The following is a 27203-nucleotide window of genomic DNA, read 5'->3' on the forward strand; positions in this document are numbered from 1 at the left end:
GAATCAATAATGTAAGCTTCCACCTTAAGAAATTAGAAAAGAGCAATTTAAACACAAACTAAGCAGAAGTAAGGAAATAATAAAATCAGAGTGGATATCAATGAAATAAAAATAGTAGAGAAAAATCAATGAAACTGAAAGATGATTCTTTGAAAAGTCCAACAAAAGTGATAAATGTTTAGTTAGACCAACCAAGAAAAAAAAAAGAAGGCACAAATTACCAATATCAGGATTGAAAGAGAGAATATTACTACTGACCCTACAGAAATTGAAAGGATATATTAAGGCAGGGGTCCCCAACCCCTGGGCCTCGGACTGGTACTGATCCGTGGCCTGTTAGGAACCGGGCCACACAGCAGGAAGTGAGTGGCGGGCCAGCGAGTGAAGTTTCATCTGCCGCTCTCCATCACTCGCATTACCATCCCCACCCCCCACCCCCTTCCGTGGATAAATTGTCTTCCAGGAAACCGGTGTCTGGTGCCAAAAAGTTTGGGGACTGCTGTATTAAGGTATTATTTGAACATCTTTTTTTGGTCAGCAAATTATACAACTTAGATGCAAAGGATAAATTCTCAGAAATACAAAAACTACCAAAACTACTTAAGTATAAAATCTGAATAGACATATAAGAAGTAAAAATTAAGCTTAGTAATGAAAAATCTTCCCATAAAGAAAATCCCAGGGCTAGATGGCTTCATAGGCAAATTCTATGAAATAATTGAAGAAGAAATAATACCAATCTGATATAACTCCTTCACAAAATAGAGGAAGAAGTTACACTTCCCAACTCATTCAATGAGGCTGGTATTATCCTGACACCAAAGCCAGATAATGTCATTGTGAAAAAAGAAAACTGTAAACCAATATCCCTCATGAAAAAAAAAATTTTTTTAGGATAGTTACCTTTTTTAAAAATAAATAATTAATTAATTTATTTATTTTTGACTGTGTTCGGTCTTCATTGCTGCATGCAGGCTTTCTCTAGTTGCAACGAGCGGGGGCTACTCTTCCTTGCAGTGCACAGGCTTCTCATTGCAGTGGCTTCTCTTGTTGCGGAGCATGGGCTCTAGGCACGTGCGCTTCAGTAGTTGTGGCATGTGGGCTCAGTAGTTGTGGCACACAGACTTAGTTGCTCTGCGGCATGTGGGATCTTCCTGGACCAGGGCTCACAATGTGTCCCCTGCATTGGCAGGCAGATTCTTAACTGCTGAGCCACCAGGGAAGCCTGAAAAGAAATATTAAAATTCTTTTTTATGATTTAAAAAAATTTTTTATTGGAGTATAGTTGATTTACAATGTTGTGTTAGTTTCAGGTGTACAGCAAAGTGACTCAGTTATACATATACATATATACACTCTTTTTTAGATTCTTTCCCCATATAGGCCATTACAGAGTATTGGGTAGAGTTCCCTGTGCTTTACCGTAGGTCCTTATTAGTTATCTATTTTATATATACTGATTTGTATATGTCAGTCCCAATCTCCCCATTTATCCCTGCCCCCTTTACCCACTAGTAATCATAAGTTTGTTTTCTACATCTGTAACTCTATTTCCATTTTGAAGGTAGGTTCATTTGTACCCTTTCTTTTAGATTCCAGATATAAGCGATATCATATGATATTTGTTTTTCTCTTTCTGACTTACTTCACTCAGTATGACAATCTCTAGGTCCATCCATGTTGTTGCTGCAAATGGCATTATTTTGTTCTTTTTTATGGCTGAGTAATATTCCATTATATATATTACCACATTGTCTTTATCCATTCCTCTGTTGAGGGACATTTAAGTTGCTTCCATGTCCTCACTATTGCAAATAGTGCTGCAATGAACATTGGGGTGCATGTATCTTATCAAATTATGGTTTTCTCCAGATACATGCCCAGGAGAGGGATTGCTGGATCATATGGTAGTTCTGTATTTAGTTTTTTAAGGAACCTCCATACTGTTCTCCATAGTGGTTGTACCAATTTACATTCCCACCAACAGTGCAAGAGGGTTCCCTTTTCTCCACACCCACTCCAGCATTTATTGTTTGTAGGTTTTTTGATGATGGCCATTCTGACTGGTGTGAGGTGATACCTCATTGTAGTTTTGACTTGCATTTCTCTAATAATTAGTGATGTTGAGCATCTTTTCATATGTTTTTTAGCCATCTGTATGTCTTCTTTGGAGAAATGTCTATTTAGATCTTCTGCCCATTTAAAAAATATATATATTTATTTATTTATTTAACTGTGCTGAGTCTTAGTTGCAGCACATGGGATCTTTTTTGTGGTATGTGGGATCTGTAGTTCCCTGACCAGGTATCAAATCTGGGCCCCCTGCATTGGGAGCACAGAGTTTTAACCACTGGACCATGAGGGAAGTCCCTCTTCTGCCCCTTTTTTGATTGGGTGGTTTGTTTTTTTGATATTGAGCTGCATGATCTTTTTTTTTTTTAATTTTTTGGCCACGCCACGTGGCATGCAGGATCTTAGTTCCCCGACCAGGGATCGAACCCACGCCCCCTGCAGTGGAAGCGCAGAGTCTTAACCACTGGACCGCCAGGGAAGTCCCACATGAGCTGTTTCTATATTTTGGAGATTAATCCCTTGCCTGGTTGCTTCATTTGCAAATATTTTCTCCCATTCTGAGGGTCATCTTTTCATTTTGTTCGTGGTTTCCTTTGCTATGCAAAAGCTTTTAAGTTTAATTAGGTCCCATTTGTTTATTTTTGTTTGTAATTAGGTCCCAATAACCCTCATGAAAAGAAATATTAAAATTCTTTAAAAAATATTAGCCAAATCTAACAACACACAAAAAGGATTACACATCATGACTAAGTGGAAGTTATCCTAGAAATATCACACGGTCATCTCAAAAATTATTTTGAATATGTGGTAATTAAGATAGTGTGGTATTGGTGTAAGAATAGATATATAGATTAGTAGAACAGAATTGAGAGTCCAGAAATAAAATTCTTCAACTTATGGTCAATTGAGTTTTGACAAAGGTGTTCAGACAATTCAATGCAGAATGTATAGTCTTTTCAACACATGGTGCTAGAACAATTTGATATCATATGAAGAAGAAGGAGGAGGAGGAAGAGGAGAGGAAGAGGAAGAAGAAGAAAAAGAGGAGGAAGAAGGAGAAGGACAACAACAACAATGACCCTTACCTCACACCACACATAAAATTTAACTAAGAATGGATCAGAGACCTAAATGTAAGAGCTGAAACTAAAAATGTCTAGAAAAACACAGAAGAAAAATCTTTATAACCTTGCGTTAGGCAGAGATTTCTTAGATGTGACAATAAAAACACAGTCCAATCCTGGGAATTCCCTGGCATGGTCCAGTGGTTAGGACTCCATGTTTCCACTGCAGGTGGCACGGGTTCCATCCCTGGTCAGAGCCAAAAAGAAAAAAACAACCCACAGTCCATAACACGAAACATTGATAATTTGGACTTTATCAAAATAAAAAACCTTTACTCTTTAAAAGACACTATTAAAAAATGAAAAGACAAAACATTGATGCATGTCGAAAAGAAAATGAAAAGACAAGTGATGGACTGGGAAGAAATATTTGCAAGTCATACATCTGATAACAGATTCATATCTAGAATTAAAGAACTCTTACAATTGTATGAAAAGAGAAACAGCCCAATTAAAAAATGACAAAAGATTTGAATGTTTGAATAGACATATCATCAGAGAATATATATGAATGGCTCATGAGCACATGAAAAGTTGCTCAACATTATTAGCTATTAGGGAAATGGGAATTAAAACTATAATGATATATCATTACTTACATAACTCTCATCATTGCTGGTGGAAATGTAAAATGGTACAGCCTCTTTAGAAAACAGTTGGGCAATTTCTTAAGAAGTTAAACAAACTTACCACATGACCCAGCAATCCCACTCTTAGGTATCTACTAAAGAGAAATTACACTTTTACATGAATGCTCATAGTAGCATTAGTCATAATAGCCCCAAACTAGAAACAATCCAAATGTCCATCAAATGTTGAACAAGTAAACACAATGTTGAAAATTCATACAATGGTCTACTATTCAGCACTAAAAAGGAATAAACTACTGAAACGCTCTCCAACATGAATGAACCTCAGAAACATTATGCTCAATGATAGAAGCCAGACACTAAAGACTATGCATTGTATAACTAAATTTATATATAATTTCCAAAAAAGGCAAATGTAAAGAAAGAGAAAGCATATCAGTGGTTGCCAGGAGCTGGGAATTATTGGAGTTGATTTACCTTATTGGCAACACTCTTGAGATGGTCTATGAATATCTGCTGCCAAAGTTCTCAGAGCTGCCCTGGTCACTTCCCTTCCTAAGATTTCTTTGTTCTGTTCTTCCTGCAAGTCCATTAAATACCTTAGTCATCTTCTTACATATTTTCTACTTTATTTAGAGTAGCCAAAGCCTGTTCTAAATATCCCCTATTTACACCCCTTCTCAAGTTTGGTTGTGCGATTATTTCTTCTACTCTATTACTGTCTACACTTTCCTCTCTGTTGAAGCTAGCAAGAACAATTTGTTAGTAATTTAAAAAAATTATGCCAATGATAGGGTTCCAGAGCTAGCCCACTAGAGACATCATGAACTAATTGAGAGTTCTGGATATTGAAAGAAGAGGTTCATGTGGTTTAGCACAGGAAAAGACTAAAAAGACTAAGAGAGTTTCTGCTTTGGGGAGTTCCCTGGTGGCCTAGAGATCCCTCAAGCTGCGCAACACAGCCAAAAAAAGGGAATTACCTGGCAGTCCAGTGGTTAGGACTCTGCGCTTCCACTGCCGGGGGCCCTGGTTCTATCCCTGGTTGGGGAACTTGGATCCTGCAAGCCGAGTGGCCAAAAAAAAAAAGTTTCTGCTTCATTTCTGGAAAAGTCCTATTTCAAAACACCCCACACAATACAGTAAGTCCCCTACGTACGAAACTTCAAGTTGCAAACTTTCAAAGATGCGAACATGCGTGCCAGCCCCTGTATGTCAGCTGTTGTACTGTACTACTCTACTTTTCAAGGTACTGTACTGTAAGATTAAAAATGTTTTCTTTATTTTTTGTGTTTTGTTTTTTAATTTTTTTTATGATATATTTTATTTATTTATTTATTTATTTATTTATTTATGGCTGTGTTGGGTCTTTGTTTCTGTGCGAGGGCTTTCTCTAGTTGCGGCAAGTGGGGGCCACTCTTCATCGCGGTGCGCGGGCCTCTCACTATCGCGGCCTCTCTTGTTGCGGAGCACAGGCTCCAGATGCGCAGGCTCAGTAATTGTGGCTCACGGGCCTAGTTGCTCCGCGGCATGTGGGATCCTCCCAGACTAGGGCTCGAACCCGTGTCCCCTGCATTGGCAGGCAGATTCTCAACCACTGCGCCACCAGGGAAGCCCCGTGTTTGTTTTTTATGTACGTATTGTTTGTGTGAAAAGTATTATAAACCTATTACAGTATAGTACTATACAGCCGATTGTGTTAGTTGAGTACCTAGGCTAACTTTGTTGGACTTATGAACAAATTGGGCTTATGAATGTGCTCTCCGAATGGAACTCGTTCACATATAGGGGACTTCCTGTACACACACAGGGGCACTCATGCATGCACAGTTCTCACTCCTTTTCTGATTCTTTCTAGAACAACTGATTAACCTTCCTTCCAGTGTGTTCTTGCTGTCTTAGGACTACAATCTGTACTCCTCCTTCAAAGATAGGGCTACTTACAGATCCTTCCTTACCTAAAATTACTTCTAAATTATTCTCTACTGTCAAATTTCCTTTAAAATTCCATAGAGTAGGTTTGCTGCAGATCTCGCTTGTTTGAAAAGCAAAACAAGACTGAACAAAGGCACCAAGACCTATTCTTATAAGTACGGTCCACACTCATCTGCGCCCCTTCCCAGCTCAAGCATTCTCTTCCTGTCACTGTACTCTCCAAAGTCACCTCTTGGTTCTAAATCCAATACTGTACATGCATAAAATTTTAATGTATATCTTTCTCTTTTTGTTGTTAATTTACTTGCTAGAGTTTATCATTCTTATTTTTGGTTTCTGGTTTGCTCTTATGGGCCTGTTTTACTTATGAGGAGACCTTTTTTCCTGCACTGCAACTTTGTTACTGCTTGTCTTATTTAGAAGATGTTGGGTCAGTAGGCAGACAAAATCAAGGGGCCTCGTGATGAAGAAATATCTGCAAATTGGGGCCATGAAAATGATTAGAGAGATTGGAGACAGAACATACTAGCACGGAGGCTGGAATTCTAAAATGAATCTCAGAGGGCCAGGGTGGAGCAGTCTGAAGTTGGTCAGAGTGGCAGAGCTAGGACATGCCAAGGGGTGGGAAATTTGGCTGAGAGATTCATAGAGGAATCAGTGGAAGTGACAATGACGCTGTGACCTTTTCTTCTCTAAACTGGTTCATGTCACTTTTGTCTCAGTAGTCACATTATATCTACCAATGGGTACATTTTATTCCTGATTTTGTCATCTTTGCAGACTTTGACACTTTTTATCATTCTTTCCTCCCTACTCTTCATTTTTTCCCATTAAAACTTTTCCTCCCTCAACTTTTGTGACTATCCTCCCTCCTAATTTTCCTCCTGGCTTGGTTTTATTTATTTTTTTATTTTTGGCTGTTTGTTGTATTTGTCCCTTTAATGTCACCCAATGCATTTCTCACGCTACACATGTACCTGGCATAACTGTATCTATTTTGAAGCTTAAATCACATACTTTATCTTAGTTCTGGACATTTTCCTTAAATTTCATTTCAGGAACTTGTCCATAATGGATTTCAATATTTTTTGCTCCTTCTTTACAAATTTGCTCTTCGTTCTTATTTTTGGTCCTAAACTATGGCACTATTACACAGTCCCTCAGGCCAGAAACAAATTCCTCCCTCTGCTTTACCGTCAACAGTAGATTACTAAATCTACTAAGTACCGCTTTACAACCTTCTTAACCAGTGGTGCTCAAACTGGGGTTCTTGGGGGCTTCCCTGGTGGTACAGTGGTTAAGAATTCGCCTGCCAATGCAGGGGACACGGGTTTGAGCCCTGGTCGGGGAAGATCCCACATGCCGCAGAGCAACTAAGCCCGTGCGCCACAACTACTGAAGTCCGTGCGCCACAACTACTGAAGCCCGTGTGCCTAGAGCCTGTGTTCCGCAACAACAGAAGCCACTGCAATGAGAAGCTTGCATGCCACAATGAAGAGTAGCCCCTGCTCGCCGCTACTAAAGAAAGCCCGCGCGCAGCAACGAAGACCCAACGCAGCCAAAAATAAATAAATAAATAAATTTATTTAAAAAAAATGGAGCTCTTGGATCACCAGCAGCACCATCACCTGGGAACTTGTTAGAAATTGAAATTTTCAGGCTCCTCCTCCAGATCTACTGAATCAGAATATCTGGGGATGGAGCCAGCAATCTGTTTTAATGTGCCCTCCAGGTGATTTTGATGCACATGAGAGTCTGAGGACCAGTGTTCTAAACAAGTGGTAGTTAATCCTGGGATCTATGGTTGGGCTTGAGGAAGACCGAAAAACACTTATAATTCTATCTAAAACCAAGTGTATGTCCATATATATTTTTCTGAATGGATAGTTTTTATTCCTTTTATTCTTAAATGGGTTCAATGACCCTAAATTTGGGACTGTTTCTTGCTTTCCATTGCTACCACCACTTACCCTTCGAACCAGTCCCTTTGCCTCTAGTTTCCACCCTTTTCAATATATCTCCATGTTGCAGTGACAACAGTCATTCTAGGAATCTTGACATAGTCGCTCTCCTGCTCAAACATCTTCAACAGCTCCCGACAATTTGTGATAAAGTAACCTCTTAGCATGACAAACAGCATCTTTCATCAAGGCTTATTCTTTCGTGTATATCTCTAGTCATTCTCAGCCTTTGGTCTAGCAATACTAAACTTTGAATATTCTGGACCTCACTTGGGCTCTCATACCTTTCTGCTTTTGTATATTCTTCAAGCTCAGTCTGGAATGCCCTTCACTGCTCCTCCCTCCCTCCTTGTCTGGCTAATTCCTATTTGTTCAAGATTCAGTGCAAGCAACATCTCTCCTGGGAAGACTTCCACTGGCACTAAGTTTAAGTGGCCTTCCTATATGCTCCCAATTTTCCCTGCGCTTATCCCTCTGGTAGTAGTTCTCAAACCTTTTGGTCTTAGGACCCCTTTACTCTTTACTTTTAAAAATTATCAAGGACCCTAAGAGATTTATGGGATATCTATCTATATTTATCATATTAGAAATTAAATCTGGGACTTCCCTGGTGGCGCAGTGGTTAAGAATCCCCCTGCTGATGCAGGGGACACAGGTTTGAGCCCTGGTCCAGGAAGATCCCACATGCTGCGGAGCAGCTAAGCCTGTGTGCAACAACTACCGAAGCCCGCGTGCCTAGAGCCTGTGCTCTGCAACAAGGAAAGCCACCGCAATGAGAAGCCCTTGCACTGCAAGGAAGAGTAGCCCCCGCTCGCTGCAACTAGAGAAAGCCCATGTTCAGCGACAAAGACTCAACACAATAAATAAATATATCAAAAAAAAAAAAAGAAATTAAATCTGTGAAATTTAAGATTTAAAAAACCCATTTAAAAATAATTATAAACCTGTTATGTACTTATATAAATGATGCATTTTTTCAGCCTGTTCCCAATGGCTATGCGGGGTAAATGATGCATTTTTATGATAAAGTGATATTTCCCAAAAAAGAATTTTGAGAAGAGTGATATTGCATTGCATTTTTCAAAGCTCTTTGATGTCCAGCTTAATAGAGGACAGCTGGATTTCCCTATCTGTGCATTCAATCTGTTGTGATATGTTTTTGTTGAAACATATGAAGAAAATCTGGTCTCACATAGATAAGGAGCTGAGAAAGGGGAAACTATTTTCATAGTCTTTCTAGATAATTCTAGATATTCTTGTTTGATACTACACCAAACTGGATATGTGATAGTTTCTTAGAGGGCAATTTCAATGTGGACTGAATCTGAAACCATATCAATTAACTTTTTGTATTCTGCTAGATTAAAATCCATGGGTCCATCCACTTTGATGACTCTTTTTGATTCTGTAATAGCATGCATTGGTTACTTTGAAAACAGTGGTTCACTGAGTTGTAGAGATTTTCAAATGGTCACTTATTTCAATATATAATGTGAAAAAATATGTTTGTTAATATCACTGGTGTTTTTAGCAGAAAAGTCTAAATACTGGAAAGCTGTCAAGCTCAAGGTGGTGGATACAAATTTTAAAAATTTTGGATTTTTGTGTGAAAACTCGAACAATCACACAAGTGCTTTTTCTGGAGATGTTCATCCTACTTGGGCATGCAGCAGAAGTACTTACCATTTCTTCACACATATTAAAAAGAGGTGTATGCTAGGGTGAAGATTTAATAAAATTAATAATTTTTACTCCTTTGTCAAGGACATTCTTAAGTTAAACTAGCTTATTTTAAAAATCATAATTTTTGTATGCTATGAGTGCCAGGAGGTGAAGAATACAAAATACCAGTAGTAGTGCAGTTTGACACCACTTCCTTGATTCCTGCTAAGGTGCCAGCAGTCACTCACTATTGCTTTTACACCATCAGTGCAATTGTCAACAAAGTGAAAAAGATCAACAGAGTCTTCGTATTATGGAAACGGTTTTGACCTTGCAGAATCACTCAAAAGGCTTCGAGGACCCTCCAGGTTCTGTGAATGGCATTTTGGGAACAGCTGCCCTAGTTTCCCATACTACTGTTACTTGTCTCATTAGGTTGCAACGTCTATGTGGACCTTCTGTAACTGTCTTTTACGTGCTCTTGTCTAACAGTGTCTGGTACATAACACTCAAATATTAATACCTGCGTAGTGAGCGAATAAATGTTATAAACGACAACCGCAAAGCCTTCATCTTAACTGCTTCCTTAATTCCGTCAAAATTTACACGTTTTGTAAAATTTCCCAAATTTTTTCACAATTAGGACGCCGGCCAATTTTTTAAAATAGTCGGGGCGAGGGAGCTGCCTGTATATAATAATGACACGTTATAGTTCGGTCAAGTATTGATCTGCGACGCTCGAGAGTCATTCCTTCTTCACAGCTCCGCACCAGCAGGCCAGGCCTCTTGGTTCCCCAGGCCTATCTAGTGTAAAGACTGGAAAGAGGTGGGTCTCCCATGTTCACAGGAGCACAAGAAACTGATCGAGTGGAGGCCGGGAAAACACTCGATCAAACCCTTGCCGGGGAGAAGTGCAGCGAGAGAAACAGCCTCAGGTACCCGGGAGCCCCAGGCCGAAGCCCCGCGAGATCCGCCGGGTTGCCGGGGCGACGCTTCCGGCTGGCGCGCGCAGCCCTGGGAGCAGGGGAGTTGTGAAATGGGCGGCTAGACCTTCCCGCTGCCGTGAATTCGCTAGCGGGAGCGCGCTCGCGGCCGCGCGTTCTCCGCTTTCCCGGCTCCGTCGCTGACGCGTCGTAGACGTTGGGGAGGCAGGCAGCTGCAGCGGGGTCGGGATGAACAGCAGCGGCGGCTTCGGGTTGGGCTTAGGCTTCGGCCTCACCCCTACGGCGGTGATTCAGGTGACGAATCTGTCGTCGGCGGTGACCAGCGAGCAGATGCGGACGCTTTTTTCCTTCCTAGGAGAAATCGAGGAGCTGCGGCTCTACCCCCCGGAGTAAGTGGTCAAGCTCGGCTGGGGGAGGGGTGCGGGCGCCAGAGAGACCTCGGGAACCAAGGCATGGGGGAGAGCGCGGACGCGGGCGCGCGGTGTCGGTCACGTGACCGCCGGGTTTACCTTGGTGCCCATGTTTGATTAGGGCACCGCGGCCCGGGCCCCACGCTCCTGCTTTCCTTGTTAGTCGTATTTGGTGGGTTAATCTCTGCACAGAACCGTTACAGAGGAGTTAGAGAGGTTGCCTTTTTCGTGCTTGCCGGACTATGGTCGCCGCCGGGTCCTCGAATTCAGTGCCCTTCCTCCCCTTCTTTTTTTTCCCGAACTTAAGATGGCCGCAGGTGGGCCCGCGGTAGTCCTCATGGCAAGCTCCTGATAGCGTTTTTGCAATGGCAAATCGCGGAGACTGCGCTTGATAAACTGTCCAGTTCTTAGTGCCTCAGTGTCGGACCGTTGTTGCTGACAGGGAAGTGTGCAGCTGATGACAGATGGAATTAGGCCTATATTTGTCCCTAGGCCTGTGTTCACAAATTTAGCATCTTCTTGGTTCATCTAACCGAGCCCATCCATGTTGTTAAAGATCATGTCTGTTCACCCTTTTGGCAACGGATTAAAATTTCCTCCTAGAAGGTCACACCGTCCTAAACCTTTCAGAAAAAGTAATAGTGCGTACAGGATTACTCCTGCTGTATACTTTTAAAAGTCCAGATCTGGACTGGCATTCACAGTTCTCAGACACTTCCCAAGTAGTGTATTTTGAAGTAACATTTCCCTTGTACAGTACTATCTACTCACAAAATTTGTAAGGGGTTGAGGGTTGTTTACTTTCTTACAGGCATAAACTTTTTTAAAGCTAGAGCTTAGAATATGAAAATTCTCAGTATTTTGTTCATTTTGTCAAAATCATTTGAAGGAAGGGATAGTAGTTCCCCAAGATTTCTCTCCTTTTTTAAAAAATTTGTATTTGACTTTTTGGTTTGTTTCATAGTGATGCATGTAGACCTATTTTTCTTCGGTTTTCTCTCTGTAAGTATATTGCATTGCTACTGCACGGATATTGATAAAAGTTGATGTTTGGAGTTTTAAATTTTACTTAAGTTTTTCTTCTCATTTTTGTTTTGAAATATTTCACGTATACAGAAGAGCTAAAGAATAACTCCCATGTTCCCTTCATCTGCATTTATAGTTTGCCACAGTTGATTTCTGTCTTTGTGTCTCCCTCTCCCCACCTACACACACAGACACCCCTACAACCCTCCCCTCTCCCATGCTTTTAAAAGTAGTTGCAGACACCATGGCTATTCATTCCTCAACACTTAAATGTGAATTTCTTAAGAAGTACATTCTCCTACATTACCACAATACTATTAACATATCCAAGAAGTTTAACATTGATTAAAATATAACATCTGAATTTCTTCAGTTATTCTGATAATGCCTTTTTTCCATTGTCTTTTTCTGATCTAGAATGTAATCAGATCACTCAGTGCATTTGGTTATCTCTAATCTAGGACAGCCACCCCTCCACCCTCCCTCCTTTTATTTTTTTTCCCAGTCACCTTTTTAAAAGTTTTTCATGACATTAATATTTTGTCTTGTAGTTTGTGTTGTAGAATGACTCATCTGGGTTTATATAAATTGGTTCTACATGAATAGATTTGGTAATACAGTTTTGTCAAAGATGCTTCATAAGGGCATGCACATGTATCTTTACTGACTAGCCATCTCATGTATAGCTTTGAATATCTTATAACTTTTGAAAGTGCTTTCAGCTATCTCTTCATTTAAGCACTCAGAACATTTCTTAATAATTGAGAACTGTTTGGAGGAGTGTTGTATTCTGAAAGAATTGGAATCAAATAGTAAAATATTTTGTACATGACTGTAAACTAACCTTGCTTTCAAGGTTGTGATAATAAGGTGTCTCATGGGCAGAAGAAATATATCACAGAATATTCTTCATTGCCAGCATAACACCACGTACATAGTTGAAAAATGCACTTGGGTGGTAATATGCTGCCAGTTATCATCTGACATTTAGTAATGGGCTGTTTTTTGAAATCAAGTGTTAGTTGCTTGGAGTTTAAAAGTCAGAGAATAAAAAAGCTCGTTACTTAAACAGTGCATTAATATAGAATTATTGTGTCACAAACTGTAATATAGTTTGCAAAATTGTAACATAAATATAACACATACAGGCCAGGCAAAATCCTTGACCAGTTTTTCTTAAAGGCAGTCAGTCCCTATTCCTGTTTTTCACAAGTATTGACATGCTTTTCTAATGGCATGTTTTCTGCTTGCTCTGTAATGAAGTTGTCATAACCTGGTCCTTATATTAAAGATGTGTTTGCAGATTTGGGCCGAAATGCATAAAAATGCAATAGTAGTAGTTGTATTGAAGACAGATAATTCTATTTTGCAATGTTGTGGAAACAGTATTTTATGATTAATCTTTGGAAGTTGAGTAGAAATTCATTTGTTTTAAATTTGGAACGATACTTCTTTAATAGAATGTGAGAATAGTTTCTCATTAACATTTTAAGAATTTGGTTGCTAATATGAAAATTCAGGTTTTTAAACTTAATTTTTTTTGGCATGAGGCCATGATTCAGTTTCTTTTTAAACATTAAGAATTGGTGTAAACATTCCCTGTAAATATTAAAAATTCTTATTAGTGCTGCCAGATGATAAATATGCAGAATTTCTGTTTTAACTTTTTACTCAATAAGGGAATCTCATACATCATGAAAACCTTTTTACAATGGTAAGAAATCTTTGTTGTTTTTTCAGTAAGCTTTTCATGGAGGTATAAGGTGCGGAAGAGTGCAGGGATAAGTGTATACAGCTTGTTGAATTTTCACAAAGTGAACACATCCAGCACCCGGATAGGATTCTCTGTGCCCTAGGAGTTCTCCTCTCCCCCCTCAAGTGCATAATACCCCTAGGGTAATCCTGGCCTGATTTCTAACATCATTTCTAACATCAACACCTGTGGTTTTTTTTGTTTTTTGTTTTTTTGCTTGCTGGTTTTCTTCACTTCTCTGGTCTTTAAAAGTACTAATAAGGTAAAAGCTGTCAACTAGCTAAAATTAATATAACCAATATAGTCACATCAGGAGAAATAGAGAAAAAGGTACACCGCCAGTGATCCTACCACCCTATCAAAACCTCTCTCCAGTCCTTTTTACATGCATTTATTTTAACATAGTGTAATCAAAGGATTTATACACTGTTACTGTAAACTTTTTTCACTCAGCCTGTGGTAAGCATTTTTCATATTGTTGTGTTTTATTTATTGTAATGTTTAAAGGCTGATGTCTCAAGTGTGTATGTGTGTTTGAAATTCTGTCATTGAATTTTAGCTAGAAGTATTTGAAAAATGTGTATTTTTGATTGTCCACAGTGATTGGAGGGCCTCTGGCATTTAGTGGGTAAGTGTCAATAATTCATAAGGAAGTCTTACAGAAAGGAGAATTGTGGCATCCAGACAATCACTGGAGCCCTACTGAGAAACCCTGTTATACACTGTGTCAGTTAATATTTTCATACATAAAGCTATATACTTTGTCCATGTTTTGCATTGTATCTTTTTTGATAGATCCTCAAGGGATGTATATTAATATAATATTAAGTATTGGACAGTATTACCACATTGATTTTTTAAAAGATTGTACAGTGCCATCACCATGTTTAATGAAAAATAAGATAACCAGTTAGGGTTATCTAAGAAATTTAACTGGTGCTCAAAAAGTTGGTTCTGTGATTTCTCCATTAAACTCCCAGTGAGAAATTCTGATTTGTTTGAAAAGTGATTGTAGAAGGTTTTATATTTAAAGAAACAAAACAAAACTTGATTCAACAAATGAGGTCAAAGTAAAATCTGCTATATTTGAGTACTGTTACTTTCTTTAGAGGCATACATTTAGACCAAATGGAATATGTAACCCCTTTTAAAAATTAAAAGTGTAGGTCAGAGTTAAATTTGAAAATGATAATCCTATTTAATTTTTTAAAAAGTAAATGTTATTTAATAGCCTAGCTATACTAGAGAGGAAGATCTAAATATAAGATTTGGTAATATACTGATTTATAAATCTGTAAATACACATTTGTTTGCTGAGATATCTGTATTTAGGCTTGCCACTGTATTATTTTAGCCTATAATATTCAAAATAAAAGTGTTACTGCCTCTCCTGAAAAGCTCATATGTTTACATTTTTTATAAAGTAAATACTGTGTTGCTCTTACTCTCTATTTTAAGGAAGGTAATTGGAGATGAAGATGAAAAAAATTGCTTATAGCACTAGGATCCATGCTCTTACTATAATGCTGTTCAGAACAGATCAAAATCTTTTAACCAGTTTTTGGGCTTCTCACATCTCAGTAGTGCGTGGTTTACTAACCAGGCTCACATTTCTTATTCCTGTGGATGTTTTAAATTTGAAATGATGTGGTTTTCAAGTAGGGATATTTGGAAATGTTTGTAGTTTTCAACAGTGATGATTTAGGTTTCCATCCTTTCACAAAAGGATCTGTCAATTTAGGAAATAGTTTCAGTGGTGGCTTGTCAGGTTCTTCAAGTGCTAAAAGAGAGTATTCTTTTTGAAATTGCTAGGGCTTTAGGTGTAATCATAGATTTTTTTTTTTTTTTTTTGGTTGCAAAGGACAGAAACAGTGTTACCTAATCTAGCTCAAGAAGAGACATTATTAAAAAGAAGAGATTTCCCTGAGTAGAAGAATAAAGACTAGGCCTCATGGGAACTGGGACTGGGAACCAGAAGGGTATCAGCATCCAAGGCGACTGTCTGCCTCTTCCTGTCAGGCTTTATTGTCAGCTCAGTTTGTTTCTGTGTATCTGCTCAATTTCTTTTCAGGCCTGTTCTGTACTCATGTGGCATCTGGCCCAAGCCCTTACTCTAAGTGACTTTCAAGTTCATTTGGTCAGGCCACCCAAATTACAGGTTTCAGGTTAGCCAGTGAAATAAGCCCTTGTGTCATGTAGCTGATCAGTTGTGTCTGAAAGCTTGCAAGATCTGTTGAGGGTTTTCACGTAAGGAAACTGCTGAAAGTATATAGGATGTATTGGTAGCACATACAGGAGGGGGTACCTAGTCACTTTGATATTTTAAAATGGCTTTCCAGAAGACTTGGAAACTTGAGCCTTGAAGAAAAGTGGAATTACTGTTCAAAAAGGGAGTAAGAGAGCACATCATAGCCAAATGAAACAACATGTACAAAGATACAAAGATGGCCCAGATGGTTCAGGATGTGTTCTGGGAACCACAAGTATTTTTATGCCTGGATTTTTTAAATGATGAAGCAAAAAGAGAAGGGTGTCTCTGAGGAAATTTAAGCAGTTGCATGACATGAAGAGATTCAGGGTTTAGAAAGATTACTCTAACAGCTTTTGTGGAAGATTGTTAATAAGGAGGAGTAGAGATTGGAGGCAGTGTGATTAGCTAGGAGCCATTGTAGTAATCCAGGTGAGAAATGATATGGACCTGGATGAAGGCATTGATACTGAGAGTGTGGAAAGAATTAATGTGACAAATATTTGGGAGGTAGTCTTCATAGGATTTAAAGACCAATAGGATGAAAAAGAAGGAAGGGTCACGGATGGAAACAACCCACAAATCTCAGTAGTTTGATAAAAACAAGATTATTTCTTATACTAAAGTGGTGGGGGTGGGGACTCTACTCGTTGTAGTCACTCATTCTGGGATGAAGCTGATATATCAGCCACCCATCTCTTTGGTGTTGCCGGTCACTGTGGCAGAGAAAAAGAACCAAGCAGTGGCCCTTAAGGCTACTGAATAGGAACACATGTCAATTATGCCCATATTTAATTGGCCAAAGCAAATTGCACGGCCACACCTAACTTCAAGGAAAAAAGAAATAGAATTTTATTATGTAGCCAGAAGGAGATTTGGAAATACTTGGTGAACGGTACTAATGATGGTCACATTAACAACTTCCAGATTTCTGACTTAGATAATGTGGTAGTATCTTTAACTGAGGTATGAAATTAGGACAAAGGGCAGGATTGGTGCAGAAGGAGGGTAATGAATTTAAGAATAAGTTAAGGGGTGGGTCCTGTGACGATCAACGTGCAGTATGCCAGCAGGCACCTGGATCTGGGAATCTAGAGCTCTGGAGAGGCCTAAATTGGTGACTTGGTAATGTATAGGTGAGTTAAGTCTGGATGCAAATGTGTTTACCTCATGGCAAGTACAAGTGCTTGACTTACATGTTGAGTAGGGGGACGTTGTTGGAGAGGGCTGGCTTGAAGCCTGAATCGGATGGCCTTAGGCAGGAAAGAATTGGGTTGGGTTGGGTGAGAAGGAGGTAGAGTTTTACTTTTATTTTTGCTACTTTAATTAGCCTGACTAGTTATGTTAATAATAATATATACAGTTTCAAGTTCTAAATGCAAATATGTTTTATTATCTTAGTGTCTGGTTAATATCATAAGTATATTTAGCCGTTAGCAAGCTGGATTTGTTGCTGTATGTAATTTTTTAATTTAAAAAAATGAATATTTATGGAATTACAAATTAAATAGTACATTAAAGTGGCTTTAAAATTCTTGATTAATTGAATAATTAAGGTTACATGAGATTTGGAATTAGATGATTAGACTTTAAATCTCATCTTTGCCATTTACTAGGTCTAGGATTATGGTGAACTTCCTTGACCTGTTTTGTAAACTAAAGTAAATTATTGTTGCTGCACAATGCATATTTAGTATTTTTCAAATGATCTTTTTTTAGTGTGAAAAATTTAATATTTTAAAGGATTGTACATTTATGTTAAACATTAGCTGTATATTTAGTGTCTTTTTTTACTTGCTAAAGACAATTACAGACTTTAATTGAACATAATTATGGGCAGGTTGACAAAATGATCCTTTATGAGGATAGTGTATTTTGGAATCTAACACGATGGATTCATATGGTGGAAAAATTGCTTTCATTTGTGCTGTGTCTGGCTTCTTTTTCCTATAGTCCTGCCTAGATTAAATCTAGTAGGATTTATAAGAGTCTTTGCTCTTTTGCATATAAAATATGTAAAATTTTGTTTGTAAAATTTTTTGTCTGGAAAATCACAATGCTGCCTAGCCTGAAGTAGTCCAGTATATGCAAAAGACCTTAATTTTAATTCCAGGTTATCTGATTGTTTCTAAGACTGTTGTGAAGTTTTTAGTGATTTAAATGCCAGGAATCACATTAGGGAGGGTTGGAAGTAGTTAGAAAATTTGAAGTGTTGAGGATTGGGGCTTTTTTATGAAACGGGATTTTGCCTGTTGATGATGATGCACTGATTGAACATCCTTGGGTTAAGTCAGCTATTTTCACATTTCACTCAGATTAAGAAGGCATTAATTTAAATTTCAGGTTTTTAACAAATAAGGCTATAGGCCTGCCTAGATTTGCCTTCAGTTGTTGCAGCAAATCACCATTAAAAGACTAAGTTCTGCTATTTCATGTCTTAAGGATCCTTAGCAACAAAAATTCCTGTCTTAATTGTAAGATTATGTAAAGATCTAAGTAAGAAATTTTAAATGAAAATGACAAAACCAACCAAATGTTAATTAGTCCAATTGTTTTTGTTTTTATCTTGCAGCAACGCACCTCTTGCTTTTTCTTCCAAAGTATGTTATGTTAAGTTTCGTGATCCATCAAGTGTTGGCGTGGCCCAGCATCTAACTAACACGGTTTTTATTGACAGAGCTCTGATAGTTGTTCCTTGTGCAGAAGGTTAGTATCTCACATGTTTTTTTTCAGTTATTTTAATCTCTGTCCTGTCTGTTACTACCACTGGCTTTCCTAGAAATTGGCAAGTAGATATGGTGTGTATGTGTAAGAATGAAATTTGGAGGTGGAAAGGATTTTACGTAATAATAAAATATATTAAAATGGTTAATTTATTACTTATGTATGTTTGAGATTTTATAGCTAAACATTTAAAAATTTATAAATTACTTGGCTTCTTTGGTTTGCTTTGACTTTCTGTGTTCAGTTTGCAAATTGTAAAGAAAGCTTTTTGAAAGGAAAATATTAAATTGGTAGAGGACATTATTTAAAATGTGTAAGTAAGTAAGCATTTGCCCCTGTGTATACCTATTAATGATATTACATAAATAAAAACAGTGTACGTATTTCGCAAAACGGGGGTTAGGTAGTAATTATGTTTTAGAAGAATATTCATAATTTAAGCTTTAAAGCATCTTCTTAAGGTAATTTACCTTAATTGTTACTGAGACCATTATTTTACATTCAGTGTAATTTGCTGTGCAACTAGAATTTACTTTTTAATTTTACTGGGGTTTTTTTGTGGGGGAGGGAGGGGTGGTGGTGGTGGTGATTAATTGAAGAAAAATCATGGAAAGCAATTTTCCAAAGCCTCCATCGAGGAAATAGTTGTTGAAGGTGGAAACAAGGCCAAAGGCCTTATAGTAATGTGTTAAATTTTATGACATAACCTGCTTTAAGAGCTAATTATTATTAATGCCTATTTTTTTAGTAACTTCTATTTGCAGAGCCATTCACATTCATTATACTAGGCTGTGCTGAATTTGACAGTTCTGGTGTGTAATTAACTTTTATTCAGAGCACTGACTATGACATGTGTACATGAATTTTAGAATTGGGTTATTATAATTTAAATGTCTTTAAAATATATTTTCACTGGTGGCTGGTGGTAACTGTTTTACAACATAAAAATTTTACCTGAAACAATTTAAGGAGCTTTCATATGTCATGTTTTAAAACTTTTTTTAGAAACCAGGCTCACATTAAAATACTGTATAATAAACAGTTTGCTACACTTTCAAGATTTTATGCATATTTCAGGATGCCTGTTCTGGGATGTCAAAAACATTAGTCAGATACAGTGAGTATTACTCTGTTATTTTTGATGTCCCAGAATAGGACATTCTGGGTTTTTTCAGATAAATTTGAAAGTATTTTTCCCATGTCTGGGGGTTAGAGTGCGGTAGGGAGAATAAAATAAATAATAATGAATATAGTAGAATAAATAAAAAATGAATTAAAGTTAATTATTTGCTAAATCTATCTTTATCTACTAATCTGTAAGGGGACAGTGACCCCAGGATTGGAGAACAAGGTGAGAAAAGAGCTGGTAATGATTTAGTTCTGTATACCAAGTTCATACCAATTTCATACCAAGTAAACTGCATGGGAAAAAATAAATCAGGTAGAAGGTTTACTAAATGGGAGTGTTAATTGTATCAAAAAATTATGCCACCAGCAGCACAGTATCTTGTGTGATTTTAGCTTATTTTTGAACTGGAAGGAAAAATTTTATTAGTGTGGCTCTGTTGGAACCTTGCTATATTCCCATAAAATTTTTCATATATTGAGAAGTGACCATGGTTTGTCATAAATGTTCAAGATTATGGGCATGTAGAGGTTCCTTTTTGTTTGTTTGTTTTACTTGATAGAAATAAATAAATGCACATTTATTATAATGGCTTTTGAATATTTTTAGTATTAACAAACTGAGACAAAATTTCACTATTTTTGAACATGAAAATTCAAGCATATTTTTATTCCAGTTTAGTTGTAAGTATTTTAGAACACTAACCTATAAAATAATTTGTATTGGAAAAACATTCAGATACACATTTTTCATTAAACTAAATACAACAGAAATGAATTTATAGAACCTGAAGAATGTCACAGTGAGCTGTTAAAAGATCTGATTATGCACTGCAAGCAAAGTAATAATATATTATTGTGTTAAAAAAGATAGCAAAGTGAATTTGAAATAAATCAAAGGAAAGAATTCCAGTGGAGTAAGTTCTGTAAGAGGAGATGTGCTGTGGTGCTGTGCTGTAAGCAGTCTTCTGTTTACTTCACTGATTGTATTCTTTCCTGGATGTTATAGAAACAGCATTATGAAAGAAGTGAGAAAACCATAGAAAAATATTGTAAGAAGTTTTTTTCAGTTTCTTTCAATGTGCTGTTTTTTTTTTTTTTAATGCAGACAGTAGTACTGTGAGATCCTAAGCTGTTTAAGTAATGTTTGATGTGTAATAGTTTCTTACATATTAAGCATTAGCTATTGTTAATGAAACATGTCACTTCAAAATAAAATATACTTTCATTATACTCGTCCAAATATGACCTCTTTTTGTTGTTGCGTGCATCTCAGATTTCTTTTTATAAATGTTAACCCTTAGAAAAAGATAAGGTCAAACATAATAAGGGTGTCAGCCTAATCATCAGTCATAAGTTTATGTCCACATTTTCTGGTAGATGGATTTTGACTATTAATTTGGTTTTGTATGTTTTCTCTATGTGATATTTGTGCATTATTAGATGACTAGACTGGCCAAGGCAGACCTGTTACACTTGCCTGAGTTAGGCATTGTTTGCCATGCCACTAAACCTGCCGTCAAGTGAAACCTTCATTGGGGAAATGAGATCGGAGTCTGAACCGCAGAAGATGGACGCCCTGTCTCTGTTTTTTATTGTTTTACTTTAATTTCATTTCTTTTTCTTTATTTTGTCCCTTTTTTTTGTTTTTGTTTTTGTTTTTGTTTTGTTAAATCTCTTTCACTTTAACTTGTGAGCTGGTTTTCCAGTTCTTTGTAAATGGTATTCCATTAAGGGTTCATAACATTGCATTGCAAATTATATTGGGAGATGATTAGTAGAGCTCATCCTTAACATAAAATAAATTTTCACAATAAATTAGGATATGGTTTTGTGAAGCTCAATGCTAGTCTTAATTGGTGTTTATAAACTGATCAGGTACATTTTGTTCCCAAAACACTAAAACACTGATGAGATTCTTAGGAACACGTTTTGATCTCAGTGTAACATTTTTGCAGTTTTCTCCCAAGTCTGCATCTCTCATGAAGACCAACTGATAGCTTCTAATTTTCGTCCTCCTCCCTTAGAATTTTAGGCATACAAAATCATCAAGGAAAATAAGTAAATTTCTTATAACATTCTGGGGGTAGAGGACAAGAGGAGATTTTTCACTTTTATGATATTTATTATAGAAAATAGCATTTCTTTGATTTGGAAACACTTTTAATTGCCTACGTGGGGAATGGATATTTGAGAAACTGTTGAATACTTAACACTTGTGTGTGTATTTTTTTGCTTGCATTTTTTTGTTGGAAAATGTTCAGAGATTACTAGTTTCTAAATGGATTCTGAGATTAGGATGAGTGAGAGACATTGTTTTTTCTCTCAGTTGTCTTTGATGAGTACAGTTTGGGAAAAATGCTAAATGCTTATTTGTTTTATACTTTTATATACTCTGATAGTATTTGGAGGGTATATTTGGTAGAATTCTATCTTGGAAATTAAGCAATGGAACTTTTTTCTTAAAGTATCTTTAATGGTAATTAGAATAAGTAAAAAATATTGTGCTTTTAGTTAGACTTAATACTTATAATATTTTATTATACTGTGAGAGACAGTGAGAGGCAGACAACCTCCTGATACTATTTTTAAGCCAACATTGAATGACTTTATTATGTTAAGTAATCAACTTTTGGCCTGTATTGAATACCCATTTTGTTTGTGTGGTCTTTCATGTGGATAGTTTTGCTTATTTAATGGACAGGTAATATTAAATTGGGGACATTACTAGATTGGAACTCTTTATTTGTTTTTTAGGTGCATAAATTAGGGTAGTGAAGCATAGGGTTTGTACCTTAGGACCTCAGTTGACTTATCAAGATGTGTACAGGTTTTACAAATATTAAAAAAAAATACTCATTTTTAACAGATAAAGCAGGTCTGATAGTGATGTAAATAGTATATGTGAGTATACAGATAAATGTCTTAATGCTAATAACTAATAAATACAAAATAAATTATTGTTATTTGATGTCTTCAGTAAGGCCTTCCCGCCTTTTAATCTTTATGCATGTTAAAATCTGTGCTTATGCAGAATTTACTGAAATAATAAAATGACTTTGTTTTTGAAATTAGTAAATTAAGGTAATATAGACTTAGATGTTGCAAGCTTAGAAATAAGTAGGCATTTGCTAAAGCTAATAAAATGTAATTTTTGTATTTCTATAAATAAGGTGTAACCACTACTTAAAGCAAGTTTTAAAATTCGTCTTGAATTCCATCCATGTTTAGAAATATATTCAGATAATTTTTTTAGAGATTTATCCCTACACATGTGGTTGTGTTAAGTAGAATTTTTACCACTGAAACCTCGCATGGTGCTTTTTTGAAAATTTACTCCATATGCTATTTTCAATTTGGCGTGACTTTGTACTTTAAATTACTTTTGAAGAATTCATAATGGAAACGTGTAGCCAGATACCACATAATTATGAGTAGTTCTGAAATTGCTATACATAGTCAACTTTTTAGAAATTTTCTTTTTGGGAAGGTTGAGAGAAAGGACCAGAAAAAATGTGTGAAAGTCGCAGTCCTTATCAAACTTAATTGATTAGAACTCAGTAATTAAATTTGGCAAATTGATAGACTTAATTCAGAGTAAATTTTCAGTTTTTTAGTCGTAGGGATTTCTTTTTCTTAGTGTCTAGGATTATTTTAATGTTATTGTTGTTGTTATTATTAGGCACTTAAGACGCTTATAAGCAAGACATTTAGGCATTAACCACCCCTCTTCAGATAAGTATATATAAATCGGTTCTAAAAGTCAGTAATTTAAGAAGTTTCCTGAGACTAGGGAACTTTTTTTTGTTAGTCATTTTCAAAAATGTTAGCAGTTTCCCAAGGCATATTCTTTGGAACTGGATTCTTTTAGTCATCTCTGACATTGTTGATGAGATGCCTTATTAACTGAATGGGTGTAGGCTTCCTTTCCAATTGAAGCTGATTACATGTGGTAGGCTTTTGTTTTTTTCTGTCTGCCTGAAATTAAATGGGATCTTTTGGAAGGTTATCAAAATTGTTTGCATCACAAGTAGGTAGTTTCAATTAACAGGATAGGGACACTCAGGAACAGATTTCAATTCGCACATATTTGTTTTTTTCTTTTTCTTTTTTTTGACTAATTTGGTTATTTGCCATTTCTGGGGATTAAACTTTAAAAAATGTTCTTCTTTTCTGTATCTGATGTTCTGTGTGCTATTAGTGATGCAGCCAACACGAACGGTTGTCATGTGTAACACAACTTTCGATCACCGCGAAAACACCGTCCTGGGAAAGCGTCCATGCTTGATATCGTTTGGTTCATGAACATTAAGTTTCCAGTACAGGTGACCCATAGCTCAAAGTGTTAAATAATTGTCTACATTATTCAATTTTTAAAATAATATTCCATTAATGAGATTGTTAGTCTTTGAAGTTTTGCTCACTTTTATTTTTCCTAGTAGAGCAGGGTAAAAGGAAAGACTTAAGTTCTTATTTATTTCTTTATACGGATCTGATAGATAGATTCATTTATTATTATTATTTTTTAAGTGCAAGGGTAATTGTAAAATCATAGTGTAAAGTTTGTGTGGTGTTTCTGCTTTCTGTAATGTTTGGAACTTGCCTCTGCAGGTAAAATCCCAGAGGAAGCCAAAGCTCTCTCTCTATTGGCTCCTGCTCCAACCATGACAAGTCTGATGCCTGGTGCAGGCTTGCTTCCCATACCGACTCCAAATCCCTTAACTACAGTAAGTATGATACACCCTCTTCTAAAGGGAGTGATCATTTAACTGTGTAATTGGTTGAATAAAGAGCTTAGAAAGTTTTTGGTTTTTTTTAAGAGCTTAGAAAGCTATTTCTATTTTAAGTATTTGTGTTTTTAAATGGAGAGGATTTGAAATGTCTGCTTAATTTTTTCCCCATGTTACTGACTTGAACTGCCTTTTGGAATTGCTTATGAAGTAATTGGGGATTCATTTAAATTTGAGAACTGAAATATACTATTCATTAGAAAATCAGTTATTGAAATTCAGCATTTTAGATAGCATAGGAAATTGGAGAGTCTAGGTAACTATATTTCCCAGTTCAGGAGGACTAAATCCAATTGAAAAATATGAAATAATTTACACCGTTGGTAATGGGAAAAATATCTCAGAAAAGCATTTGTCTGATACTGAGAAAATGTAACATGGTAAAAACATGGCAAAAATATTTTTCATTAGCAGAATTAAATAGTAATTTACTGTCTCATTTGTGATTTCCAAGTGGTGTCAAAAAAAGATTTGCTGTTACTGGGTTCTTGGTATATATAAAAGATTCTGGTCATTTATTTTAAATAAGAGTCATTTTTCTTCAAAAATAAACCCAGGACAAATACAGAACTCACCTTAATTGAAAGCTGTGTTTTACTTTGTGGTACTGGGTTATTAGGGAGTGAACCAGTAAACTTTATGATTATAGTTTATCCAAGTTATAAAAGTGGTTTTTGAAACTTGGAAGTGCAAAATTTTAGGATTTTCACACGGCACTGTTCTGCTGGAGACCTGTATTGTGATCCATGGGAGGAAAATGCATTTCATTTTTTATTTATTTTTTATATTATTTTAACATCTTTATTGGAGTATAATTGCTTTACAATGTTGTGTTAGTTTCTGCCGTATAACAGAGTTGTGTTAGTTTCTGCTGAATCAGCTATATGCATACATATATCCCCATATCCCCTCCCTCTTGCGTCTCCCTCCCACCCTCCCTATCCCACCCTTCTAGGTGGTCACAAAGCACAGAGCTGATCTCCCTGTGCTATGCATCTGCTTCCCACTAGCTATCTGTTTTACATTTGGTAGTGTATATATGTCAATGCCACTCTCTCACTTCGTCCTAGCTTACCCTTCCCCCTCCCCGTGTCCTCAAGTCCATTATCTACGTCTGCGTCTTTATTCCTGTCCTGCCCCTAGGTTCTACAGAACCATTTTTTCTTTTTAGATTCCATATATATGTATTAGTATATGGTATTTGTTTTTAGGTTTCTGATTTACTTCACTCTGTATGACAGACTCTAGGTCCATCCACCTCACTACAAATAACTCAATTTCGTTTCTTTTTATGGCTGAGTAATATTCCATTGTATATATGTGCTGCATGTTCTTTATCCATTCATCTGTCGATGGACACTTAGGTTACTTCCATGTCCTGGCTATTGTAAATAGTGCTGCAGTGAACATTGTGGTACATGACTTTTTGAATTATGGTTTTCTCAGGGTATATGCCCAGTAGTAGGATTGCTGGGTCTTATGGTAGTTCTGTTTTTAGTTTTTTAAGGAACCTCCATACTGTTCTCCATAGTGGCTGTATCAATTTACATTCCCACCAACAGTGCAAGAGGGTTCCCTTTTCTCCACACCCTCTCCAGCATTTATTGTTTGTAGATTTTTTGACAATGGTCATTCTAACTGCTGTGGGGTGATACCTCATTTTAGTTTTGATTTGCATTTCTCTAATGATTAGTGATGTAGAGCATCCTTTCATGTGTTTGTTGGCAATCTGTATATCTTCTTTGGAGAAATGTCTATTGAGGTCTTCTGCCCATTTTTGGTTTGGGTTGTTTGTTTTTTTGATATTGAGCTGCATGAGCTGCTTGTATATTTTGGAGATTAATCCTTTGTCAGTTGCTTCATTTGCAAATATTTTCTCCCATTCTGAGGGTTGTCTTGTCGTCTTGTTTATGGTTTCCTTTGCTGTGCCAAAGCTTTTAAGTTTCATTAGGTCCCATTTGTTTATTTTTGTTTTTATTTCCATTTCTCTAGGAGGTGGGTCAAAAAGGATCTTGCTGTGATTTATGTCGTAGTGTTCTGCCTGTGTTTTCCTCTAAGAGTTCTATAGTGACTGGCCTTACATTTAGGTTTTCAATCCATTTTGAGTTAATTTTTGTGTATGGTGTTAGGGAGTGTTCTAATTTCTTTCTTTTACATGTAGCTGTCCAGTTTTCCCAGCACCACTTATTGAAGAGCCTGTCTTTTCTTCATTGTATATCCTTGCCTCCTTTATCAAAGATAAGGGGACCGTATGTGTGTGGGTTTACCTCTGGGCTTTCTATCCTGTTCCATTGATCTATATTTCTGTTTTTGTGCCAGTACTATACTGTCTTGATTACTGTAGCTTTGTAGTGTAGCCTAAAGTCCGGGAGCCTGATTCCTCCAGCTCCGTTTTTCTTTCTCAGGGTTGCTTTGGCTATTCGGGGTCTTTTGTGTTTCCAGACAAATTGTGAAATTTTTTGTTCTAGTTCTGTGAAAAATGCCATGGGTAGTTTGATAGGGATTGCATTGAATCTGTAGGTTGCTTTGGGTAGTATAGTCATTTCCACAATGTTGATTCTTCAAATCCAAGAACATGGTATATCTCTCCATCTATTTGTATTATCTTTAATTTCTTTCATCAGTGTCTTATAGTTTTCTGCATTCAGGTCTTTTGTCTCCTTAGGTAGGTTTATTCCTAGGTATTTTATTCTTTTTGTTGCAGTGGTAAATGGGAGTGTTTCCTTAATTTCTGTTTCAGATTTTTCATCATTAGTGTATAGGAATGCAAGAGATTTCTGTGCATTAATTTTGTATCCTGCTACTTTACCAAATTCATTGATTAGCTCTAGTAGTTTTCTC

General features: G+C 36.7%; 1 protein-coding gene across 4 annotated transcripts in view; it reads left to right on the top strand.

The window, feature by feature from the left end:
- The first annotated feature begins 10353 nt into the window (after positions 1-10353).
- The window catches only part of SREK1 (splicing regulatory glutamic acid and lysine rich protein 1), a 55287-nt gene continuing 38437 nt past the window's right edge, over positions 10354-27203 (top strand). The window contains exons 1-3 of one of the 4 annotated variants that reach the window (XM_082373718.1): positions 10354-10675; positions 18296-18429; positions 24184-24299. In XM_082373718.1, coding sequence (XP_082229844.1) covers positions 10515-10675; positions 18296-18429; positions 24184-24299 — 411 coding nt within the window. In that variant the 5' untranslated portion in view covers positions 10354-10514. Of the gene's footprint in view, positions 10676-18295; positions 18430-21015; positions 23898-24183; positions 24300-27203 lie in introns of those variants that run through there. The other 3 variants (XM_082373717.1, XM_082373719.1, XM_082373720.1) reach the window with 3 other exon arrangements.

This window comes from Balaenoptera borealis (genome assembly GCF_965194805.1).
Source record: "Balaenoptera borealis genome assembly, chromosome: 2".
Classification (NCBI taxonomy): domain Eukaryota; kingdom Metazoa; phylum Chordata; class Mammalia; order Artiodactyla; family Balaenopteridae; genus Balaenoptera; species Balaenoptera borealis.